General features: G+C 34.4%; 1 protein-coding gene across 13 annotated transcripts in view; it reads right to left on the reverse strand.

The window, feature by feature from the left end:
- nbeab (neurobeachin b) overlaps nt 1-27,900 on the reverse strand; it is a 770,985-nt gene that overhangs the window by 271,165 nt on the left and 471,920 nt on the right. For 11 of the 13 annotated variants that reach the window (XM_073923810.1, XM_073923809.1, XM_073923808.1 and 8 more), the window contains 2 exons: nt 19,915-20,052; nt 15,373-15,492 (listed from right to left, as the gene is read on the reverse strand). The exons of the other annotated variants lie outside the window; for them this stretch is intronic. In XM_073923810.1, coding sequence (XP_073779911.1) covers nt 15,373-15,492; nt 19,915-20,052 — 258 coding nt within the window. The remainder of the gene's footprint in view (nt 1-15,372; nt 15,493-19,914; nt 20,053-27,900) is intronic. 13 annotated transcript variants of the gene reach the window in all.

The raw sequence follows: 27,900 nt of genomic DNA on the forward strand, positions 1-27,900 counted from the left end.
CTTCAGAAGACTCAGGGCTCTATCATACACCCGGCGCAATAAGTTAGAAGCAATACGCAATACGTGAGCAAGACCTGTTTGTTGTGATTTGTTGCTATTTTCAGAGAGGCGCAACACTAATTTTCATGTTTTGCACCACGTTGTTTAAATAGCAAATCCATTTGGGCTACTTTGTGGACTCATGGGTGTTCCAGTCTAAAAAGGAGATGTGTTAAGGCGCATTGTTGGCACGTTGCTATTTTAATAAACTGAAACATACCGCGCCATTCACCAACTCAAACCTCTTGAGAAAGTTAGTTATGAACCTATGCAGGTCAAAACACTTACACATGGCTTAACACACACAGGATGTACAGCAATACACGAATATCTCTACAAGAGAAAAAAAATGAAAGGATTAAAATGTTAGATAAATTATTATTTTCGACATAAAAACCACTTTGTTTGAATAAATACAACTTTAGATTTGTCCATCTTTCAGATTTTAGAGGTGTCTGCATAACCATAAGATAAGAATAGGACGTGTGTTTGTGTATAAAGCAGGTCGCACACCAGAAGCGCCGCTCGGTGCCGCGACACGGCGCGTACATGACAGATTAAAGTATCGCACACCAGACACGCATATTCGAATGATATTTAACATGAAACTAATCAGATGGCGCTCTGTGGCGCGGCTGAAAAATGAACTGCGTCCTGAGCCGTTGCCGGGCGCCGCCGACAGCCGCCGACTTGCGGCGCCGGTGTGTGTATCCTGATAGAAACCTATGTTTAGAATTCTAAAATACATGGCGCTGCGCGGCGCGCCGCCGAGCGGCGCTTCTGGTGTGCGACCTGCTTTACTCAGCTTTTTGACCACATTTCGTTATTCTTGTTTCTTTACTGGAAATTAGAACAGAATTTAGAAATAGTTTTGAAACAAATCTTTGCACTTAACAAACAAAATTAAATGTAGGCTAATGAATGTCTTCAGTGGAGTTTGTATAACACTGTTTCCTTATGCACGCAAGTAAAAGAGTAAAGAGTTAAAGTAAAGAGAAAGAGAAAGTAAAGAGGCCGAATGGAGAAGGCTCATTCTTTATCCTCACGATGCAGATGGTCTATTTAACTGTTTTCTCACTAGTAAAGCATTCAGTTTTTCCACTTACAAAAGCTGCCATGTACAGTAAATAGCAAATTCGCTGTGGCTTGACACATCCGACTTTAAAAGAGAATGAGAGAGGAGACTCTGATTGTGTTAATGCACGTTATGCTTTAAACACAACCATAACCCTGTTAGACCATGCTCCAGGGCGCAGTGTATTTTTCCATCCTTAAAATAGCAAAAATGGATTCAGACACGGTCTTAATGCTTTTGCGCCATGTGCTTTAGACTTCGCACCTACATTATAAAAATAGAGCCCTCAAGCTTAACAGAAAATAGGAAAATAATCCCAACTCAGCTTTTTGTTTGAAATGCTAACGGTCTAATCCGTTTCAATAATTTATGCTAACCTAAGCTAAACTAAAAGTGCTTGACTTAAAAAATGAGCCTATTTAAAAAAGAGTAGTTTTTCTAAAAGTAAAGGTTAACGCAGTCACTGCCATATACGGCCTCTAAAGGTATTATTAATTTTTACCAAACTTTTTACGCTTCCCTGACCCTGATAGTCTCTCATCCACTGCCACAAGCTGCCACATTCCCAAACCTTTCCCTTTCTCACTGCTATATCAGTGCAAATTACCCATAATTCCCAGTGAGAGACGCCTCTGTACATTGGGGCATGTGCACACAAGGAATGTGACCTCCTCCCTGTTTAGTGTCACTCAAAAGCTCCTGCCTTTGAAGAATCTTTAAAACCATTTAAAATCATTTAAGACTTCATTCAGCCTGCACACATCAGAAGCTGACAGGTTGAACATTTTCACCCCAACGCAAGTTGTATTATCTATTGACATAAACTGTTTAACTGCTTGGTGTGTATGAGAGTTCTTAAAGAGATAGTAATTTTTTAAGTTAATGGGTGCCAGCATCCAGCATTCTTCAAAATATCCTCTTTTCTGTTCAAATGATATATATATATATATATATATATATATATATATATATATATATATATATATATATATATATATATATATAAACTCATTAAGGCTTAAACCGCATGAATAAGAATACATAATGAGGAGATTTTCATTTTTGGGTGAATTATCCCTTTAAAAAACTGTAAACAAGATATAATACATTTCTAGATATAATACATTTGCAATACAACAGCTTGCTTTTGTGCAGGGTCTCTTTTGTGATGGTAAGCCAAGAATCTCATCAATCCTTCAGAATGACTCTGCTATAGTATCTCAGATAACTCTAAAATGCTAAAATACTGTCTTCACTGTTAGAAACCTATTGGCTGGTTACTTCTTGAGATTACATCATAAGAACCCTAACCCACAAATAATTCATTATAAGTAGAATAATTAAAATGTCTTTAATTACTGTACATAACAAAATAAATTGACTACATTATTATATAATTTAAGTGACGTTTCAAAAACTAATTTCAAGAGGAGCATGTGATATGATTGATCAGCCAGTCGGATCATTCCAAACTCACTATAAATAGCCTGACTAGCATTATTCCCATATCTTCATTTTTTGAAGAATCCCCCATCCACTCCTATCTCCCCCTTTCCACCTTTACCAGGGGGAGCTCTCAAGAACTACCTGATTTCATACCCCCTTACATGCTCATTGACCAGGCAGAAGCCCTGGGCTCAATAATCTCAGAGCTCAGGATTTTCTACTAAGACAGCATGCCAAACCTCCTAATATTATCGAGCAATATCTAAGTGTGAACTCTTGAAACAATAAATCATTATTATTAGGGCTGCATGATATTGAAAAAAATTTACATTGTGATATTTAATTTTTTGTAAGAAATACTGAGATATGAATACAGTATTAAGGTATCAATATTTAATAATTACAATGCAAAAAAAAAAAAAAAATTAAATAAATAAAAACATGCTTTTCATACTTTGCTTTGTCTCATTTCTAGTCCAAATATCTACAAATTCTCTGATCAGGTGAAAATGTTGTTTTGTTTTCAACTTCAGAAGAAATGTCAAATTAAGAGTTTTTCCTTAAGACAAGTAAAATGATCTGCCATGCGATATATGTATGAGATAAATATTCTTGTTTTCACTTTAAAATGTAACATGTAAAAATGTAAACAAATATTATGTATAAAAAAACTTTTTTTTTTTTGCAAAAAATCTTATAAATTCTGTATTATATATTATAATATTATATAAAATTTTTTGTATAAATACAATAATTAAATACAAAATCTGTAGCTCCTGGTTAACTATGATTCAGACTCAAAATTGCATGCCTTGTGATATGACTATTGCAGGTGTGCACATTGCGATATCAATGCGGAAACAATATATTGTGCAGCTCTTATTACAGGCCTGTAGCCACAGGAGGTTCGGAAGACCCACCCTCACTGACAAAGGTCCAGAATTTGCCCCATTCATGAGCTCATTTGTCCTATTTTGACTGCTACGCCATCATAATTTGTACAAAGGGCCCATTGAAAAAGTCTTTAAGACCAAGCAGAATTCTGGTGTGGCTTTGGCTAATGCAAACATTAATTTTTCAAGAGTCCAACATCCAGCTGTGCAAGAAAAAATGTGACATAAGCGAAGTCATCTTTCGCTACTGTTTTGTTTTTAAATAGGTAAAATATTTGACCAGTAACTTTTATTCAAAATCTTGGACCTTATTTTTGAAAAAAAGGGTGAACCACCAAACTGCCAATATTAAAATCAATAGTTGTTATCAATGAATTTTCAAATGTACTTTTTTTTTTTTTACAAGAAAGGCTAGAAAAAATTGTGAAGTTCATAATTGTTATTATTATTATTATTATTATTATTATTATTATTATTATTATTCTTGTTGTTGTTGTTGTTGTTATTATTATTATTATTATTACGTTTTAATGTTTTATTATTCAAATGGCCAAATTCTGACTAAGAAAAGTTGAATGTGCTGGCCATTTTGTTTTGTGCCTAATAAATTACAAAAGACTATAGTATTTAATTAATAAACAGTTAATACATTTAATTTAACATCATAACCACAATTTTAAAAAGTGTGGTTATGATGACCATCTGACAAGCTAATTCAACTAAAAATAGTCTCTAAAATGTAACCTAAATTCAGTATTTAAATCTCATAAATAAAAAGAAAATGAAGCATATAGCTGCAAAAAGGTTCCACCAAAAGAACCACCCCTTTTGAGCTTCAGGCCTGTATTATCACTGTAGGTAACACTTTATTTTGATGGTCTGTTTGTTGAATTGAAGTTACATTGCCTATATACATGCCAACTAATTCTCATTAGATTATAAGTAGACTTTTAAATTGGGGTTGGGGTTAGGGTTACTGTAACTTGACATGTACTTGCAAAGTTTCTTATAGTCAGTTAAATGTCTGTTGAAGGAGCAGTATCAACAGATATTAAGCAGACAGTCTACTAATACTTAAATAGACCATCAAAAAAATGTTACCTATTATTATTATTATTATTATTATTATTATTATTATTAAATATTCCATTTTATAGCTCTAAAAAATAAATTAACTGACCCAACTTAAATGTAAGATTTGCAAAATATAAGACGGGAAGAGACTGGGCACATCATGAACTGGCTCTAATATAATGGTCATTTAAATATTTTACAAAATAATATCACATGTGATACTTGTCAGAGCCTGGGACTGACATTGCTATTGATTATGATCACTCTCTGTGAGTTTAACATTTTTAGGAGACTCTTTCTTCATAAAAAAAAAAAAAAAAAAAAAAAATTACAGAAAACAGTAAATGATAACAGTACAGAAAAAAAATGTTCACTGGATTATTTTTTCGTTATGTAAGTGGTTGCAAAAACATTATATGGCCTGAATTTAAACAAATAAATTAAACATTACTAATTTAACTAATTTGTTTAAATTCAGTTCATATAAATTGTTTGTAATCACCTTAAAAATGTAGTAAATGCAATCCTTTTTTTCAGTGTACCTTTAACTCCACCACCCTGACTCCAAAATTAAACCTAGCGCTAGGTTTAAACTCACTGGGCAACAATCAAAATTGGACAGAGCTCCATCTCCACCCTCACGGGAGGATTGGTTTATAAACTTTGCAGACAGTTGCGAACAGTTTGGACTGCAAGCGTCGTGATCCGCGTCCTCAAGCCGCTCCGCCTGCGAGCCAATAATTCCTCTACAGCCTCATAATGGGCTGACAAGTCAATCACACTCAGACTCTTCAGCTTTACAGCGTTCGCCCTAATGACACCCTCCTGGAGAGCTGTCACCGGGCACCACTGCCTCATCACACTCCTTTAGACAGAGCTCCAACAGCACATTATTGAGAAACACTTGACGATCGAGGGAAACTTACTCTTTCGCTCTTAGCAGGAGGCCAGAGCGCCCGAGCCAAAGACTAGCTGGAGATTTTGACAATGTTTGAAAGCCTATTTTGATACCTGGCTTGAGAATGATACAACTTCTAAAAGGAAAAACTTTACATGTATAATATGTTGTGCATACTTTACACATATAGCCTACTCTCTTTAACTCTAAATAGTATTGTATTTTACACTACCTGACAAAAGTCTTGTCGTCAATCCCGGTTATAAGAGCAACTAATAATAACCTGACTTCTAGTTGATCACTTAGAAAGGTGGCAGAAGATAGATTTTATTGATGAATCATCTGTTGAACTGCATTCCAATTATCACAAAAACTGCAGAGGGTCTATTGGAACCCACATGGACCCAAGATTCTCACAGGAATCAGTCAAGTTTGGCGAAGGAAAAAACATGGTTTGGGGTTATATTTAGTATGGGGCCGTCCGAGAGATCTGCAGAGTGGATGACAACATTAATAGCCTGAGGACATTTGTGCTGCACATTACATTACAAACCACAGAAAAGAGCAAATTCTTCAGCAGGATAGTTCTTCTTCTTATAATTTAGCCTCCACATCCAGTTCCTGAAAGCAAAGAAGGTCAAGTTGCTCCAGGATTAGCCAGCCCATGATCATTATTGAGCAAGTCTGGGGTAAGATGAAGGAGGAGGCATTGAAGATGAATCCAAAGAATCTTGAAGAACTCTGAAGTCCTGCAAGAATGCTTTCTTTGCCATTTCACATGACTTTATTAATAAGTTATGCGAGTCATTGCAGAGATGTATGGATGCAGTCCTCCAAGCTCATGGGAGTCATACACAATATTAATCTTTTTGCGCAGCACCATGACTTTATATTCTATACATTATTTCTGTTAAGTGACAAGACGTTTGTCTAAGCAAAGTCCTTACTGCACTTATTAAATAGTTACAAATTAAGGTATGATCATATTTTAGTTTGGTAAAAAAAGCGTTATCTAGAGGCCTTTGCCTTTCATATAAGCCACTTATAACAAATGATCATCTTGAAGTCAAGGTTTTATTTGTTGTTCTTAAAACTTGAAAAGGCGACAAAACTTTTGCCAGGTAGTGTATTGTCTTTATATTTTGTGATTGTAATCTGAACTGACTGTCCTTGCTTTTATAAAGAGTGACCTTGAGTGTCAAGAAAGGCACCTTCAGTTAAAATGCAATATTATTATTATTAATATTATTTTTATTTTATCTGTGCATGTATAATGTAAGTATAATGTAAATATAAACATCAGGAAATAACTATGATATGATTCATTTTATGATTTGAAAAAGTTTAACCTGTATAATCCAACCAGTCACAAGTGCGAACACAAGTGAGTCTTTTCATCCAGCCCAATCTCTCGGGGAAACATATTCGACATATTTTCAGAGGAGTGGCTATTTAATGAATTCATGCGATTTCATTCTTGCAAATGCATAAGATTTTTAAAAAGAAGCATGCCACATATGCCAAACCTAAATAAAACTGTCATTAAGAAGTGAGCAAACTTTATTAAAATGTTTGAATGAATGTCACACAGATTTATCAAAATTTGCCATGAAATAAAAAAGTTATGAATTGCTGTGAGATTGCGTTGCTTTTTTTTCTTATTTCTGGAAGCTCTAAAAGTGCTCTGTTTAACTTTGGAAAAGAAATTCAACTTTTAAATGATAAAATCAGGGGCGGATTTAACCAACAAGCCAGGTAGGCAGCTGTTTAGAGCCATAATAAATAAATATAAGTATAAATAATACCTATAAATAATATACATTATTTTGTATGATAAGGGTCTAACAAATAAAATGATTACGTAATTATTACATCGGTGCAAATATCTCCCTGACCTCAATCATAGAGCAGTACAGCAGTCATATCAGATAAAAGTTTAGTTTTTTTTTTTTTTTTTTTTTTTACAAATTTAAAAAAGAAAAAGGAAAAAAAAAAGATTTTAAGAAAAAAATAAAATGTAGAGACCTAATTAAGATAAAATGTATAAAAATATTTGTGATGTAAGAAAAAGTACAAATAAAATACAAATAAAATACTTAAATAAAAGACTGTTGCATAGGGCCCCCAAATTACTAAATCTGCCTCAGGATAAAATAGATTGTTTTGGTTAAAATGTAAAAATAAAACATGGCCACATACGTTTATCAGTTTTGTTGCAATTGAAAACAGAATAAAATTAAAATAAAATAAAACTTCAAATTTTGACTGCTGTTAAACCTAAATGTAATTAATATTATATCAAAGAACGCATGAAGTTTGTGTTTTAGGGAGGTCAGTTGAGTAAAACACATGTAATCAAATTGCAAGTAAAACTCTGGGATCAAACATATTAACATCAGCAAAAATATCCACTGATCAACAGCTGGCTGGAGCTCGTGATTTATGGCTGCTGTCAGTTTATTTACTGTTTTGAAATGCATTATGGGACCTTGATATCTGCGCTGTCATGTTAAAATGTTAAACAAAAATATTCATAATTTTTTTTACAAGTTGGAAATTTTCTCCTACCAATCACAAGTTATAAGCAAAAATTAATTTGTATTATTATTATTATTATTATTAAACTTTTTACAAAAGATATTTTGGCTTTTTGAGTTCTGAATGGGTGTTTATTTACTTTAGCCTTCAATCCAAAATGATATTTAATATTTGTTCAAACTACTTAAGTAAAATGAGCAGAAACAACACAACTCACAATGTTTATTTGGGGACAACTTAATTGATTTATGTTCAATCCTCAAAAACTAATAAGGTAACTTGGGCAGCACGGTGGCGCAGTGGTTAGCACAATCACCTCACAGCAAGAAAGCCGCTGGTTCGAGCCCCAGCTGGGTCAGTTGGCATTTCTGTGTGGAGTTTGCATGTTCTCCCAGTGTTCGCGTGGGTTTCCTGCAGGTGTGCCGGTCCCTTAGTTATTTTATTAATAAGGGTTCGCCACAGCAGAATGAACCGCCAACTTATCCAGCATATGTTTTTATGCAGCAGATGCCCTTCCAGCCACAACCCAACACTGGGAAACACCCATACACTGTTGCATTCACACACATACACTACGGACAAGCTTATTAAATTCACCTATAGCGCATGTCTTTGGAGTGTTGTTGGGGAAAATGGAGCACCCGAAGGAAACCCAAGCGAACGCAGAGAGAACAGGTCACACTTTACGTTGCCAACGTTTAACGTTGCCTTTAAATAAATACCACATCATAATCTGACTACAAAACATATTAGCCTGTTACCTTAGTCAAGAGCAAGTTAAGCCAAAAAAAAAAAATTAAAAAAAATCTATCAAATCATCGAAGCTATGAAATTAATCTCTCACTTAGATCATTTTGACGCTTTGATGTTTTTGATGAAAGAATCTGTGAGTCTGCGAATCTGAGTAAGTGCACTCAGAAAAATAAATTATAAATAAAACTCTGGTGCTTTCAAGCGTGTTTAATAAGGCTATACTATAATGCTCAGCTGCAAAAAAAAAAAAGGAAGAAAAAGAAAAAAGTAATCTGATACAACATGCAGATCTACAGAAAATGCAAGGCAGCAAACTGACAATCTTCATTTTCAAGTTTTACTTTAATCCCGAAAGCCATAATAAGTTTACTTTAATTGTGCATGGGGCATTCTTGCCACCTCATCGCTAATTTGTGACATTTCTCCCACAAGCCTCTGTTAATTTTCGAGCTCATCCAACTATCTACAGGAAAAAAGGTCAATGATAGACAGCATAATGACCTTTGCAGGACAAAGCCTCTGCTGAGGCAGCGGTCTGGAAAGATTAAAGGGCCAGCGAACTTTGATTTGCTCCTTTAACGCTGTTTCTTGCTGCATGGGATCATTACTGAATATAGAATTATGGGTAGTGAGTTTGTTTAGGGTGGAAAAATACAGAATAAACCTCTAAGGCCACTGTAATGCTGCCAAAGGACATGAACGATAATGTACTTGTGTATGTATATATTCTGCATATACACATAATTGCATAGTTTTTTTATTGCTTTGTTTGCATCGGATAAGTTGGCATTTCATTCCGCTAAGGCGACTCCAGATTAATAAAGGGACTAAGCCAAAAATGAATGAATGATTGAATGAATGAATGAATGAATGAATGAATGAATGAATGAATGAATGAATGAATGAATGAATGAATGAATGAATGAATGAATGAATGAATGTTTAACAGAGCAAGGAATTTTTCACAGGATTTGCCCAAACTTTTTCTTATATATAAAGGGCCAAAAACCAAACTTGACTGAGGCTAGTGGGCCGAAGGTAAATAGTTGCCATGGCTAATTTTATATTTATTTAATAATATTTTAAAATAACTAGAAAACATTGCTTTTTATATTAACTAATACAGATTTTTTATAATCAACTTATTACAGTAAAAACTAAAATAATCTAATTTATAACAAAATTACACTATTACAGAGTTACACTAGTTACACTAGTCTTCTGCATAGTCCTCCATCTGTCGAGTGACAACATTTACATTTAAAAATAATCTGATTCATTTACAACATTTAATTGAAACATGCTCTTTTGTAGCTCAGCAATAAAACAAACAAAAAAAGGTTACGTGAAATTAGAAATGACCACCTCTTTTAAAGGCATTCGCTAAAATCTTCTACATCCCTCTCACTCTCTTCTCAGAAGAGATGGTGAGCTAAATCAAAGGTTACAACTTTGGCCAGCGGGCCCTACTTTGAGCATCTCTGCTCTAGAATAAAAAAAAAAAATCCTCATAACAATTTGCACAAACAGATTTTAAGTAAATTTTACAATCTTAAATCAGGTACAATTAACTTGTCAATATCATGTCCAATTTTCTTAATGTTTAACCAAACACTCTTCAACAATTAAGTAAAGTTAATTGATAATCTTTCATTTTGAGTCTATATTTATTGAAATTAATCAAGTAACATCAATTTCTTGATTTAGCAGTAGGAGCATTGATTCAATCAATTTAAATTACTATTATTAGTTGGAATTTAGTACATTCGGCATTACTTAGTTTAATTAAAACACACATTTCCACTGACTTGAAATGTGTAATTTCACTTTATTTTAAGGAAATTGAACCCAGTAGCATTACTTTAATAATGGCTACTGATCTCAGAGCTAGTGTTAGCACATCTATGGCTCTCTCAGTGAAGTGTCAAACATGCTAATAATGAAAATGCCAATACCTAAAGAATGAGTGCTACTCTTCTGCAAAGTGATAAGCGCAAAACTAAAAAACTTACTCAAAACTCTTCTTAATCTTCAAACTATTGAAGATTAAACTTTAAAAGGTTCAAGAAACCCTCAAGTAATTTTTGAGATCTTAACAGATTTGTGTGTGTGAAACATCAATTAAGACAAAGTTAGCACCTGTCAGATTTAACTGTGGATAAGCCTGGATCATTTTGAGCTTTTGTTAGCTAATTTTATCTTCTGGGTTTAAAATCATTTTTGGGGCGGGATCAAAATCGGTAGCGTTACCTGCCTCTCCACTGATGACTTGTTGGTTTCTCATTATTATTCGGAGTTTTCCTATCTTAAGGAAGACCCTAATTTTTAATTATTCATGACAGCACGACACACAGTATTTGAGAATTTAGCAGTTCATAAAGGGTTGTATGTGTTTGTTATTTTAGGATTCACAAGGTTTGTTACATGGTTTTCCCTACAATGCTGTTAGAGCCGAAACAGGAAAGCTGTTTGTGTGTAGCAAGCATTTTTGTCAAGAAAGTTGTACGAGAAGAGGAGAATAGCAGACTTTATCTTTTATCAGTTGAGTTTGTTACTATTCAGACACATCGCTTATCCGTGCTGCTTTGTTCGCCATGTGTTTAAAATCCTCCAGATTACGGCAATACTAATGGTTAGAATAGATAGGGCAAGAGACCTGCTGCACTGCTATCCACTGTGTCTGCATTCAGACCCGGGGATTCAGGAAAAGAGAAGTCCTCCTCATTTATAGTGTTTATATAAACATCTTTACAATGATATAACAAATTGTGGTTATGTGTATATACATTCATTCATTTTCCTTTAACTTAGTTTCTATTTCAGAGGTCAACTCTTATAGTTAAAGTCAGAATTATTAAACCCACTAAATCATGAGCCCTCCTGTTTATTTTTTTTTTGCCCAATTTCTGTTTAACGGAGAATTTTTTTCAACACATTTCTAAGCATATTTTAATAATTTATTTCTAATAACTGATTTTTTTTTTTATCTTTGCCATGATGACAGTAAATAATATTTTACTAGATATATTTCAAGACACTTCTGTACAGCTTACAGTGACATTTAAATGCTCAACTTATTGATTAACTATGATTAACTAGGCAGGTTAGGGTAATTAGGCAAGTTATTGTACAATGATGATTTGTTCTGTAGACTATAAAAAAATATATAGCTTAAAGTGGCTAATAATTTTGACCTTAAAATGTTTAAAAAATTTGTTTTAAATGTTATAATTTTTTTTCTGGCCAAAAGAAAGCAAATAAGACTTTCTCCTAAAAAAAGAAAATATTATCAGACATACTGTGAAAATTTCCTTATTCTGTTAAACATAATTTGGTAAATATTTAAAAAAGAAAAATGAAAATCAAAGGGGGGCTAATAATGCTGATTTCAACTGAATGTGTATATATTTGACGAAATCACGAATCGTATATGTAGCAGAGCATTAATTAACTTTTTTTTTTTTTTTGCATTTTAAGTTTGTAAACTATAAAATCGTGGGCCTCACGTAAAAAATAAAATACCTCACGTTTTGTGTTTTTTTAGTCTCATTTTCTGAGCCAACTGACAATTGTTGGTCCTCCTCTTTTACTCTTGCTCTGCCCGCCACGCCCACTCCTCCCTCTGCTCGCAGGGGGGTTTCATGACCCTTTGACAAGTCTTTCTCTCAAGTTTAAACACAAAAGATTGCTTTTACTGTATTTTCAGAATATTCTCCTCTTAATTCAATCCCATGCAAAGCCTGCTGTGAACTATACATGCATTACAACATATCCACTATAAAAAAATTGTGTTTTATTACTAGGTTTGCAACAATTAAAATATATTTAAATACTACACGTAATTTAATATTAATACTTTATTTATTACATCAAGTAAATGTGTAAATATTCAATATTTACTTAGATAATTCTAGTAATCAAATTAAGTTGACACATAATATTACAATTATAAAATTGTGAAAGTAAATTTATTAGATTTTACTACACAAAAATGTTATTTCTTTCAGTGTAGTATATTAAAAATATCTATTAAAATATTATTTACTGTCAACATGGAAAAGATAAAAGAAATCAGTAAATAAGAATTAGTTATTAAAATTATTATGTTTAGAAATGCAGTGAATAACTCTCTGTTAAACAGAAATTAGATATAAAAAATATATAAAAGAATTTATATTTAACAGGAGGGCTTCAACTGTACAATGGCTGATCAATTCTGTTAACACAATACATTCAATCAGATTAGGAATACATAACATAAAAAAACCCATAAAACCATTCTGCTCATACATAATAAAGATCTCCTGCTCCACAAGAAAATACAACAAATCTACTGTTGTCTGTCCTAACAGATTGCTGACCATTAAACGAGTTTAACATGATCCACGCAGACACCATAGTGTTTCCAAGAGGCCTGTTTTTTTGCTAACATATCCAGTGTTTCCCTGTACAGCCGTTCATATCGCCTGCACCTCATGTTGTTGTATGCTGTTCCTCAGCCCGCGGTAGTAAAAAGCCCTGCCTTTACATAAAAGACTACATTTTAAATAGCTTTTGTCATTAATGCTTTATTAATTGCCCGAGGCGAAGCTAACCCGTCAGCGAGTGTGCTGGAAAAGTATGACACTTTTAGGTCAGCTCGAGTGCGCTTGCAGAGCTGAAATGGAAGGGAAGCAACGGGGGGAACAACCATTACTGTGATAAAGCGATTCGTCTCTGAAATACATGCACGCCGAACAATGTTTTACTTTAAATGTTTATGAAGAATTTTTCACTTGCACATATAGCTGCTCGGAAGCTACAGGAATTAAATATCACTGCAAATCATAACAAAGTAATTCCATCTGTTTTTGGTTGACAACCAAGAGAAGCTCTGTTTATTTAAACCCTCACAGTTGCAGCTACAGTTGAAACCAGAAGTTTACATACACTGTGTAAAAAGGCACATAACCGTTTAAAAAAGGTCAGATGTTAATGTGACTATACGTTTTCTCTTTTAGGTAAATTAGGATTATCAAATTTGTTTATCTTATGCTATCTGCTTAATAGGAGAATAATGAGAGAGATATTAACTTTTCATGAAAGTCAAGTGTATATACACTGAGATTATTATGCCTCAGAAAAAGCTCAGATGATGGTGTCAATGTTTTGGAAGTTTCTGATTGGCTAATTGACAACATTTGAGTTAATTGGAGGCACAACTGTAGAATAGTATTTAAGGATGTCACTCCGCTGCTAGTCCGTTTGCACTGGCTGCCAGTTGCTGCTCGCATCAAATTCAAAGCTCTGATGTTTGCCTACAAAGTGACTTCTGGCCTTGCTCCTTCTTATCTGCTCTCACTTCTGCAGATCTATGTGACCTCCAGAAACTTGCGTTCTGTGAATGAACGTCGCCTCGTGGTTCCATCCCAAAGAGGGAAGAAATCACTTTCGCGAACGCTCACGCTCAATCTGCCCAGTTGGTGGAATGAACTCCCTAACTGCACCAGAACAGCAGAGTCACTCGCTACTTTCAAGAAACGACAAAAAACTCAACTATTTTGTCTCCACTTCACTTCCTAATCTGCAATTGCCTCTCTGGATATCACACTAACTGTACCCCCCCAAAAAAAGCAAAAAAAAAAAAATACTAATACTACTAATACTTTCCTTCTTAGACTTTACAGACCTGAAACTTGCCTATAGCACTTATTCATTGTTGCTCTTACAATTGTGTAAATTGCTTCCTTGTCCTCATTTGTAACTCGCTTTGGATAAAAGCGTCTGCTAAATGACTAAATGTAAATGTAAATGTAAATGTAAGGAAACCTCAAGCGCACTGCTTCCTTTTGTGACAACATGGAAAAACAACAAGCCAGAATCAAAAAAAAAAACAAAACAGATTACAATTTGCAAAATTACAGCGGCAGCATCAGGTTGTGGGGCTGTTTTGCTGCAGGAGGGACTGGTCCACTTCAAAGCATAGATGGCATCATGAAGAAAGAACATTATGTAGAAATACTGAAGCAACATCTCAAGACATCGGCCAGGAAATTACAATTTGGCCACGAATGGGTCTTCCAAACAGACCATGACCCTAAGCATACTGCCAAATTAGTTCAAATCTGCTTTAAGGACAACAGAGTGAATGCTTTGGAGTCGCCATCACAAAGCCCTGATATCAATCCCATAGAAAATGTGTAGGCAGAGTTGAAAAAGCTTGTGTGACCAAGACAGCCAACAAATCTAACTCAGTTACACCAATTCTGTCAGGAGAAATAGGCCAAAATTCCTTCAAACTATTGTGAGAAGCTTGTGGAAGGATACCCAAAACATTTGAACAAAGTTAAACAAAGCAAAGCCAAAAAAATAGCAGAGGAAATGATGTAAACTTTTGACTGTCTAGAAATTAATAAAAAAATTCTCAAAAAAAAGTCTCTTATTATTCTGGCATTTAGCAAATGTAAATCACTTAGGTAATCCTAACGAACCTAAAATAGTAAACGTTTAGTATGATTTAACACCAGACATTTAAAAAAAAAAATGATAATGTTCCTTTTTTTAGAGTGTATGTAAACTTCTGGTTTCAACTGTAGTAATGTTGCAGCTACTTACAGTCAGGGAGTAATGACTAGTTTCCAAGACATTATAACATATAAAACCTGCTATCTGATTACCTTCACATCTGCAGTATCGCGCTGGCAGTGCCTCCACGAGCGGGCGATGCTAGAGAAAGTGCGGTTTGGGTGATCAAACTTGTTGCCGTTGGCGTTTAAGAAGAATGTGGTGAAAGGCTCCTGCAATTGAGCAAAAACAACAATGTCACTTTTATTAACCCAAATAAGCTCAAAAACACATCTGTAAACAACCGCAGACATATCACATGATGCTAATTAGCCACTTGTTTAGACAAATCTGCTTGCTAATGCTATGCGGTGTCCAAAACATGGGCAGAATGAAAAAGTTAAATTCATCTCGATTCATTTTTATGGTAATTGGATTCAATCTCCTGATGGAGCCCTTGTCCGTCGCACTGGGAAATGTTCCGTTTGCACAAACATCTCAATGTAGGGACTCATCTGTCAGATTATGAAGAGTTTGTGGAGGTTTTTTTTTTGTCCTCTCATTTTCTGTAACAGTGCCCGAGGCGGAGTTAATTATATGGCCTGTTGGCTGAGGAGCTCAGCTATGGCTCTAATTGGCAGATTCAGGGTCATCAGTCTGGGCTGGCAGAACGAGGAGTTGACATGGAGATGCTGGATCAGCCAGAGGAAAAAAGATGATGGTGTCTACAGTCTCAGTCAAGCCTGGTGTGAAAGCTGCCAGAGGAACCGTCCAAATCATCATCATCATGGACGCAATCGGGCCGCTTGGAAAGAGCCAATTACAGCATTCTCGTTATGCGTGTTAATTTTTTATTGTGTCACATTTTATTTAAGTCTACAGTTCACGCTATTACCAATTAACTAATACTTTTAGTTCATTAAAGTACTAATTTGCTGCTTATCAATAGTTAATAATATGAAAGTTGGGTTTAGATAGGCATGAATGTGACATAAATGTATTACCACACACATTTATACATAGATTTTAAGATACTTTTGATGGTTTATATTGTGCCATAAGCTTAATTCCATTAACAATCAATACATTCAATCAGAATAGGAATACATAGGAAATAAACAATTTTACCATTCTGCTTAAACATAATAAAGATCTCCAGATCCACAAGAAAATACAAGAAATCCCATCACACTTTATTTAAGCCTACAATTAGCGCTATTAACCATCAAAAGTACTATTTTGCTGCTTATTAATAGTTAGTAAGGTAATAGTTGTGTTTAGGCATTGGGAAGGGTTAGAAATGTAAAACAAGATCATGCAGAATATACTTAATGGGTACGAATAAACAGCCAATATCTTAATAATAATAAGCAACTAGGTAATCTTATATAAACCTATGTAAAGTGTTACCTTATTAATTCTTTCAAAGATGGATATATTCTTAAATTAGAATTCCTCATTAAATAAGGTTTTATTGTACAGTACAACCATCCTTTAAAAGAAATAAAGAGTTAAAGCCCAGAATTTGTCGATTAATACTAGGTTTAAAATGATCCAAGGCAAATGGCCAATGCGTACTTATATCACACCTGAAAAACTAAACAAGTTTAACCCAAACATCCCAGATATATGTTTCAAATGGCAAAAACAAAGGAACATTCTTTCATTGCATCCGGGAATGTGGGGTAGTTTAGATTTTCTGACAAAATGTAATAACATTAATCTCTTCAATTTTTTCAAAACTAATTCCAGTTACCCCTAAAACATGTGCTTTGGGTTTATTTCCTGTCAGTTTGTCATTACCAGGTTATCAAACTAAACTGATTGTCATGTGTCTTGACATTTGATATCACCCTATTGGAAGAATATAAAAAGTCCATCCATTGACCACTGGCTGAAAGATTTAACACATTACAATTCGCTGGAAAGAATTACATATAGTACAAGGTGCAAATTAAAGGAGTACAATAAAATGTGGGATCTGTTTATACAGTTTTTGAAACAAAAACATACATTTGCACAAGCAAATATCTCCCTCTATTGATAAATTGATTGATTTGTGCACATGTGTATTTTGTATGTGGAATACAGTATACGGTTTTATTTGTCTTAGCCCATGTATAACAATATGTTTACCTGTCGAACTGAATTTGGATGCTTTGGGGGAGGGTGAGAGTTAAAATGTAAAAAAAAAAAAAAAGGTGTAAATACATGTTAAATTTCATGTGCAATAAAAAAGTTAAACTAAATAAATAAATAAAAATGAATGCCTGGACCTATTTGAGAAATATTTATGTTGGAAATAGCAGCCTGATATCAAGAAGAATAATAAGGCTAATTCATTCAGTCCTACGAAAATGTAAAATTTTTAAAAGTAGCCATGGCACCCAACCCCACCCCTAAACCCAACTGTCATTGAGAGATAAGTAAATCATACTGAATTGTACGAATGAGATCATATGAATTAGCCAAAGTTATTAATTGCGTGAGATTGTGTTGGAAATAGTATATTATTTAACAAAAAAAAGAAAAAAAAAACAGTGTGTTTTTTATGACTGTAAAGTTCTAGTAGAAGTAGCAATTTATTTTTTTTGCAATGTCAGAATTTTGAGCTTTTTTCATAATCTTCCTGGCAAATACTCACTCACTTTCCTTCATCTTATGCTTTCTTTATTACGGGATGCCATGCATAGTAGTATGATATTACTCTTATTTATGTCATGTAATGTAATGTAATGTGTATTTATATAGCGCATTTTTTGTGTATGGCCATACACCCAAAGCGCTTCACAATCATGAGGGGGGTCTCTCCACATCACCACCAGTGTGCTGCATCCACTTGGATGATGCAACGGCAGCCACAGGACAATGGCGCCAGTGCGCTCACTACACACCACAGTTTGGCATGCTGTCCTGGGAGAGAGCCCTGAGCTCATGAGATCGAGCCCGGGGCTCTCTCCCGTTTGCAGGGTGAGAGAGGAGTTCGAGCTCAGGTAGATCTCGAGTAGATCCCCCACCCCCTTTTGCTGCTTAAGGATTGCTATGAGGGTGTGTTGCTGAAGGAATTTGACTATGGTGCTGATTTGGTTTAGTCAATTTACTTATGTCTCATGTTTTGGACTGTTGGATGAAACCAGAGGACCTGGGGAAAACCCACGCGAGCAGGGTGACAACTTGAACACAGAAATGCCAACTGGCCAGCTAAAGACCCGAACCGGAGGCATTCTTGCTGTAAGGCCACAGTGCTAGCCACTGGGCCGCCATGCTGCCCTATAGAGGAAAAAGAGGAGGAGAGGGGATGGAAGGGGGGATTCTTCAAGACGAAGATGACTAAAGGTAAGATACTTTGGTTATTTATACTGAGTTAGGAATCATCTGATTGGTAGTTCGTACATTAGCTTGACTCGAGGCCAGCCGTGTCAATCATAAGCACATGATCCTCTCAAAATTTGTTTATACATAAACTTTACTTAACCAAATGACCTATACTGCATGTATTTGGACTGTGGTGAAAACCAAAAGACCAAGAAAAAACCCATACAAACTTGAAAACAAGCAAACTCCACACAAAAGACAATGGCAAAAACTGATTTGCAAATAACACAAAGACAGGTGAATTGGATTAATTAAATTAACCATAGTGTATGAGTGTGTGAATGCAAGAGCGTATGGGTGTTTCCCAGTACTGGGTTGTAGCTGGAAGGGCATCAGCGGTGTAAAAAATATCCTATAACAGTTGGTGGTTCATTCTGCTGTGGCAACCCCTGATAAATAAGGGCATAAACTGAAAGAAAATGAGTAAATAAATTAAAATAAGTAGTTAATTAACATATGATAAAATGTTTTAAATTTTTTCCTATATAATATTACCAAACAATTCCCTGAGAGAGCATACGCAACTGTAAAAACTCTCTTATCACTGTAAAGAACTAAAACCCTGATATGAGTGCTCTCAAACTCAGGAACGACTTCATTTTCTCTGCTGATCCTTGTTTTCTCTTTTTTTACTGCTAGTCCATTGGTCCCACATCATCACTTGGAGACTCAGGGCAGGCGAGGACGTAAGCAGGAGACAATGATGGACACATTTCCCCTGCGCTCCGCATGCTGTCTGAGAGGCATAAAGCTGTCACGTACCAGCATGTAAATCATTACGCGGAGCTTTTTGACTTCTCTTTCACATATGCCTGTTTACCAGCCTGTGAAATCCACTCACCGGCTCTCTGTAGCGGAACATCAGGCTCGCCGATTGAGATGTTGGGGCTGATTCGCTTGTGTGGCGTTACGTGCGCTTTGACTGACGGTGATTTGATCCACTAACCGGGCTCGGGGTTATGATATTGGAATGTTTCATGTCTTGACAGCATCGTTTTACATACAATTGCTTGGATTTTGCACGGTAAATATGTGAGATTTAATCTGTAGATCCAATATAAAAGAGGCACTCGCTGTGTAATCATTGGAATATTCATGAAGATATAATTGTATTTCCTTCCTCCGAAAATGGACCTGCATGCACAATATTATATATCATTCACAGAGGCATAATATGAGCCAGAAGCAGCTCAGCTCTGCTAACTATCCAGTAAAACTGGGTACTTCCCAGATGTTTAAGGTATCAGATTCCTTACATCCATCCAATCATTGAGACTTACGATTCGGACAAGCCAGTGGAGGGTGGAGTTGGCGGTGGAATAGTGAGTTGTGTAGTGGCAGGGTGGAGTTTCCTCGTCCCATGATTCATAGCGATCGGCGTAGAACACGGCACGCTTTGGGTTCAGTGCTCCGATTGGCTGAGGAAACACACAGATGGGGAAAAAAAAATCAGGAATTTGACATATATTTACCATTCTTTTGGTTCTGTGCACTTTTTTAACAACAAAAGCAACATTTAGCCCATTTCTCATTGAGTTCACTGACGTAAGTGTGCAAAATATGAAAATGAACCAATCTGCACAAACTGTTACGTTGACAGAAGCCATGTTGCTCTCATTCTGTGTGCTTTCTATACACGAACGATAAGCAACCGTCACATAAAAAAGACTTATGGCACACATTACATCTGTGGAGCCGAGAGCTTTGCGTGCATCAGTGTGTGTGTGTGTGTGTTCATGAATGTTTGATGGAGGAGGCTGAGCAGAACTCCTTGAGGAGAAACTAGTGGATTTTTCTTGAGGTTTGTCTGTCACACAGCATTACTATCCTGTGTACTATTAGTTTGAGGATCTTGATGATTCACTCCGGGTGAGTTTAAAAATTCAGGACTTACAAGCAACTAAACATGATGAGTGAATCGCATATAGCAAACTTGGTGTGGAGCCCCAGATCTTCTGTTAACATGTTCATGCCTTTGAAATCACCATGAAATTTATATATATATATATATATATATATATATATATATATATATATATATATATATATATATATATATATATATATATACACACACACATTAAAGTCCTTGAGTCAATAAACAAAAAAAAAATAAAAGAGTTTAGAGCAAAGGGAAAACATGAAACTGACTATAGCAAACCACAACAAACCAATGATACAATCAATTCCTGACAGACAAATTCATGCCCTGCTCTATATTTTGTCAAAAGGCCATTTCTCTTAAAATAAACAAACTGAATTATTGTAAGGAAATAATATTGCTATAAAACTGGCAATATCAGCATAACATTGTCATACAAAGGTATAAAAAAAATTATAATAATTGTGAGAGTTTGGATTAAAGAGTATGTAACACCCCACAACTAAAACCTGAAACTATTTAATTTAACTTTCAAAGGAACACTCCACTTTTATGGAAAAAGGCTTATTTTATAACTCATGAGTAGGGCCAGATGGAATCTGCGGACATTTTTTACGATTTCTGTGCAGAATTTTGCTAAAAATCTGCAGAAATTTCACGGAAAAATTATGGAACTATCATAACTAAAACCTTAATATATGAAATAAAACGTAATATATTTTAAACTTGTGTTAAATGTTTACAATCCAATTAGATCCTCTTATTTGGTAAACAAAGCAAGTCTCTCATATAATTTATCTACTAAAAGACAGAAAATATTACTTTACGAACTATTGTAAATAATTTATATGAACATTTTCAAATTAGTCATTAATATTACTAAAATTAATTTAAAAACTGAATATGAATTTACACACATTTACACGAGTAAATAAGCAGAATTTATTATGGGCTAAATATCGGTGGAAATCTGCGAAATTCTGCGTGCGCAAATTCCATGTGGACCTACTCATGAGTTAAACTGTTAAGTTTTACCTTTTTTTGATCCATTTAGCCTGTCTCTGGGTCTATTGAAACAGTTTTAGTGCTTAGCATAGATAATTAAATCAGATTAGACCATTAGCATCTCGCATTTTAGAAATAGGTGCAGTGTTTCTTTAATGACTGTTTTTTTTACACAGAAACATCGTTATGGTAGCCTGAAAGCGCAAACTTTTGAAAAAAATTTTTTTTTTTTAAATCAGACATTTTTCATCTATATTATATAAATATATATATATATATATATATATATATATATATATATATATATATATATATATATATATATATATATATATATATATATATATATGGGTATGTAACACCCCACAACTAAAACCTAAAAACGTTTAATTTAATTTAACTTTTAAAGGAACACTACACTTTTTTTTTTGAAATAGGCATATTTTGCAACTCCCTATAGTTAAACTGTTGAGTTTTAGTATTTTTTCATCCTTTCAGCCAATCTCCAGGTCTGGGAAAGCATTTTAGCTTAGCTAAGATAATTTAATTAGCATAGATAATTAAATCGAATCAGACCATTAGTGTCTCACATTTTCAAAAAAGGTGCAGTGTTCTTTTAATGACCGTTATTTTACACAGAAACAGCATTTTTCTATAGGCTGAAAAAAGCTAACTTTTGAAAACAGATTTTTTTTTAATTCATACAATTTCCATTTACGTTTTTAAATTTATAATAATAATTGTGTGAGTTTGGAATTAGGGGACTGTAAGTAACACTCCTCGACTAAAACCTGAAAACGTTTAATTGACTTTTAAAGGAACACTCCACTTTTTTGGAAATAGGCTTATTTTGCAATTAAACTGTTAACTGAGTTAAACTGTTGAGTTTTACCATTTTTTACTCCATTTAGTCAATCTCCGGGTTTGGCGAAGCCTTTTCAGTTTAGCTGAGCATGGATAATTGAATTGGATTAGACCATTAGCATCTCACATTTTCCAAAAAAGTGCAGTCTTCATTTAATGACTGTTATTTTACACAAAAACATTATAATGCTATAGCCTGAAAGCGCAAACTTTTGAAAACAGATTTTTTTTAATCATACAATTTCCATCTACTAATAAGGTGTCAGGTTCTTAGAAAAAATAAAGATAAAAAAAAAATTGCTTTTGGAAAATGTGTACATTTTTGCTAACATACATAGCCCTACAAAATGCCTTAATTAATTCATTGAAAAGTCTGTGTTCAAAAAAAATTATTCATTCTCTCATTGGTCATTATACTGCTTTTTGAGAGAACTTCTGCAGTTTTTTGGAAGGAAGAATGCTGCAGATGAGAAATCCCTATACTGTAGGAGTTGACTGTCCACATATCCACATTTCTCTGTGTTTATATGTGTGTGTAAGGCAGTCCAAAAGGCCTCAGCTAAAGACAGCGAGTAATCTAGCCTGGCTTAACCCTGTCTGACCTGATTTACACCCTGTACGTCCGCACAGCCCTTCCTTGACCATCTTTCTGCTGTGAAACCACTCTAGAAAATCCTGCACAATGTCCAGAGTAAACAGTCGCACTGGCATTCATTCGGCGCTGGAATCCTCTCTCCCTCCCTCTCGCACACATACGGATGTTGATAAACCTGTCATCATACAACATAAACAATTTGTAACAGTCTCTCTTTCTCTAAATCCTGTAATGGCTGAAAGTCAAACTTAGACAGCGCAAGTATTCAACTTCATCATAAGCGCTAAACGAACTATAATTGTTTCTTCGGGTAACATCTGTAAAAGAACATCTGAACAGCTCCCCCATGATAGAAACATCTTCACATTAGCTATTATTATTGTAAACACATCTACATTAATACCAAGCCTGCACGTATGGCTTCTAGAAGAAGAAAAGAAAAAGAAAAATATGTTTTAGGTCACATAAATAAAGTCAGAAATGCTACTAGAGTTAATACTGTGTCATTTAAATTTAGATTGTTATAGTTTGCATACATTTTGTGCATTATTTTTAATGGTTTACTAACAGTTTTTGTCATTTTATTTATTTATTTAATTGATTGTTTTATCTAGTTCGTTACTTGTATTAGCTATGCATGTATGCATTATTTTTAAAACATAAAAAGATAGTTAATTACATATGAACAACAATATATTAAATTCATTATTTAATGGGCTCTACGCACAGCTAGTGATTTTCAGCCAATGATAAGCCTCCCGTAAAAGCTTAATGTGACTATTTCAAATTTCATGAGGTTGCTTTTACAGCATCAATGTTGTAATGTAATTACAATACATTTAGTATTACATGAATTTAGTATTCATTCATTCAACGTAATCATTCATTTAGTTGTTCAAGCTTAAAACAAGATAAAAAACTGTGTAACCGCTATAGCGCCATCAAGATCAGCAGGCGAGCGCAGAAACTCTATTGAAAATACTGGGGTAAAATAAACTCATATTGTCAAGACATGGCGAAGGGAATGGAATTTAATGCAGTGCTTTTTCAAAGCAGTAGGTAAATCAGCATACTATCATCTTAGAAACATTGCAAGAATTAGATGCTTTGTTTCCAGTGAGGATGGGGGGAAACAAGTTTATGCTTTTCATCAGCAGCAGGATGGATAACTGTAATGGACTCCTCACTGGTCTTCCCAAAAAGAGAGTCAGAGAGTTGCAGCTCATCAAGAATGCTGATGTCATCATCAGCACATAACACCTGTCCTCAGGTCTTTACACTGGCTCATTCAGAAAAGATTTTAAAGTAGTATTACTTGTCTATAAATTTCTAAATGGCCTAGGACCTCAAGACATAACATATTTGCACACTAAATACAAACAGACCACTCAGATCTTTAGGATCAAATAAATGAGAAATTCCAAGGGTTTAGTCAAAGGCAAATCAGCCTTCAGCTGATACACTACATGTATAAATCTAACATTAATTTGTACAACTCAAATATATTTTAGTCTCATTTTTAATAAATTACTTGATAATACTTCATGTTTCTTTGTTAGATGTATAATTTTTGAAGAATTATTCAGTGGCATATTTTTGATGGCTGGTTGTTGTTGCGTGGGTGTTGAGATCCTGATCTTTTAATGATTAATCATTCAGCTAACACTGAATGCATTAATGCATGCAAAACAATTAGTGAGAGAAAAAAATAATTTAATAACCTAAGAAATCCACCACATCCCGAATTACCTACCACAACTTCTTCCGTAATCATTATATCTTACATCGTGTTATTATCAAATAATATTATATGTTATATTACTTTATTTTACATATTCCTTTACTATTTGCAATATATTACTTAAATATATATTTAGATTTGTATTGAAATCTAAAATCACTCTAAAAAATAAGAATATCAACCAAAACTATAGCAAACTGAACAAACTCAGCCACTTTTTTTTAACCCAACAGTTGCGTTTGTCCATAATATTCTCTCACATCTGTACTGAAAGAACTCCATCCTTTTTAGAGTCCACTTCTTAACATCTAGCCTCTTTAGCAAAACAAGAACATTACAACATTTTTAAATTACAACCATTACCACTAATGACCAAATGATTTCATTCTACCACGGCGAATTCCAACTAATTAGCAATTACATCAGACCTTGCTGAAAATGAGGATCACAACCAACTCAAATATTTCTTTAAAAGAGCTCATGAAGCCTTTTTCAGACTCCCAAAGCAGTCATCACTCCATTACGAAACTTCAGATTGGAACAAATTGGCCTCCATAGCTTTTCAATCAGCTGGGTCTTCAGCCAGTCAATATTAATATACAGCGTGTCATTGACGAGGAGGACAGCGACGGCCCTAGAGGGAGATCAATACTCCCCCCCCGAATCTGAGTGTGAGCGTGGGACAGCGGCAGCTTGTTTGGAGCACTGTGGGAAATTCGTCTAGACTCAAAGCATGACATAAATAACAGAGCGATGTCATAACAAATATCTCGAGATATATCCGGCATTCTGGAAATAACCTTACACGCTTTAATGCAGAAGATAATGACCACAAACAAATTCCTCATTCTCATTTCATTTTATTTTTCCCCTTGAAAATATCTATTCATTTCTCTGCTCACTTCAAAACCATCCCTCCTGCCTTTCCTTTCCTTCCCTTTTTTAATGACCATCCATGCCGATGTTAGCACGCTTGGAGCGAATGAAAGAGAAGTTTATGGAGATCTGCGGAGATTTATGAGCTGATAATGACCTGCCATGTGACGTCTAGGGCTGACCGTGATTGGGTGAGCAGCCACAGGAAGTCTCGCACGCTGTAAAAAAGCTTCTTAGTGGGACCGGTGCTGGCTGCAAGAAGAGTCCAGCTCATAGCAGCAAAAAGGAGCCACTTAAAGCAGGGAAATATTGTGCTTGGCATGACATGGTGTGTTTGCCCGGTTCAGCACAGCAGCTGTGGAGCAGACAGGCAACACAAATGTTTTCCAGTGCTGTGTCGAAAAGTAGCAAAACTGTCCATCTTTGTTTTTTGCTTTTTAAAAGGGGTGGCTTGTGTAGATACAGACGTTTAAAACTAGGTGGAACTACTCTTGCAAAAAAACAAAGGTGCCAGGAAGTACCAAGAAAAATGTACACTGTTAACAGATTCCTGTAGAATCTACAGTAGCCTACTGGCAGCAGTTCATCAGTAACTCACTGTAAATCAATTACAGCAAAACTACTGTATTTACATTTACAGCACCATTTATCTCGCTGTATAGGTATCTATAGTATTGTATAACTTTACTGTAAAATATACAAAAAAATTTTACTATGCAACTTTAAAATACAGTAACATTCAGCATAACTTCCTACAGAAAATTACAGTTTATATTACAGTTAAATACTATGTAGTTTACAAAAATCGTTAAAAAATAGCAAAACTGTTTGTTATGGTTTTTGTTTTGTAAGGGTTGCCTTGTGTAGATACAGAGGTTTCAAACTTCAGATGGAACTACTCTTGCAAAAAAAAAAAACAAAAAAAAACAAAGGTGCTCGGAAGTACCAAGAAAAAAAGTTCACTTAACAATTTTCAGTAGAATATACAGTAACTTACTGTAAATAAATTACAGCAAAACTATTTACAATTACAGCACCCTTTACCTTTCTGTATATGCATTTATAGTATTGTATAACTTTACTGTAAAATATACAATTTTACAAACTTTGAAATACAGTAACATACTGCAAACTGCCCTACATTAAAATAAAGTTCATATGAGAGTTAAATACTGTGTAATTTGTTAAAACCATTAAAAAAGTAGCAAAACCGTTCGTCTTTGTTTTTTTTTAGTTTTTTTTAAAGGGGTGGCTTGTGTAGAAACAGACATTTAAAATTTCAGATGGAACTACTCTTGCAGAAAAAAAGGTGCAAGGAAGTACCAAGAAAAAAGTTGAATCTTACTGTAGAATCTACAGTAACTTACTGTAAATCAATTACAGCACCATTTATCTTGCAGTATACGTATTTATATTATTGTATATTGTAAAATATATAGTAATTTTTACACTGCAACTTTAAAATACAGTAACATACTGTACTGAATCAGGTACAACTACCCTTGCTAAAAAACAAAGGTGCCAGGAAGTACCAAGAAAAAGAAAAAGTAGCAAAAAAGTTTTTTGAAAGGGATGGCTTGTGTAAATACAATTCAATTCAATTTAATTCATATTTATTTCTATAGCGCTTTTACAATGTAGATTGTGTCAAAGCAGCTTAACATAAGAGTTCTAGTAAATTAAAACTGTGTCAGTCCAGTTTTCAGAATTGAAGTTCAATTTAGTTCATTTCAGTGGGGTTAAATTTTAGGCAGAAGTTTAAAACTTTAGGTAAAACTACTCTTGCAAAAAACAAAGGTGCCAAGAAGTAGCAAGAAAAGGAAAAGATAAAGTAGCAAAACTGTCCGTTTGTCTTTAAAAGAGGTAGCTTGTGTAGATACAAACATTTAAATCTTCAGGTCGAACTACTCTTGCAAAAAAACAAAAGTGCCAGAAGGTACCAAGAAAAAAGTACACTGTTAACAATTTCCTTTAGAATCTAGAGTAAATTACTGGCAGCAGTTTGCTAGTAACTTACTACAAATCATGTTGTGTTGCATTATGTTAAGATACGTTGTTACGTGTTGTTACGTTATGTTAAGAGATTTTGTTACGTGTTGTTACGTTGTTAAGATGTGTTGTTATGTTACTTTATGTTGTGTTGTATTGTTATGTTATGTTACGTTACTTTACTTTATGTTGTGTTAATATGTTGTTACAATGTTTTGTTATGTTACGTTATTTTATGTTGTTATGATATTTTATGTAGTTATTTTATGTTATGCTACAATATTTTATGCTATGTTTCAATAAATAAAAAAATA

Source organism: Danio rerio, chromosome 15 (assembly GCF_049306965.1).
Source record: "Danio rerio strain Tuebingen ecotype United States chromosome 15, GRCz12tu, whole genome shotgun sequence".
NCBI classification, from domain to species: domain Eukaryota; kingdom Metazoa; phylum Chordata; class Actinopteri; order Cypriniformes; family Danionidae; genus Danio; species Danio rerio.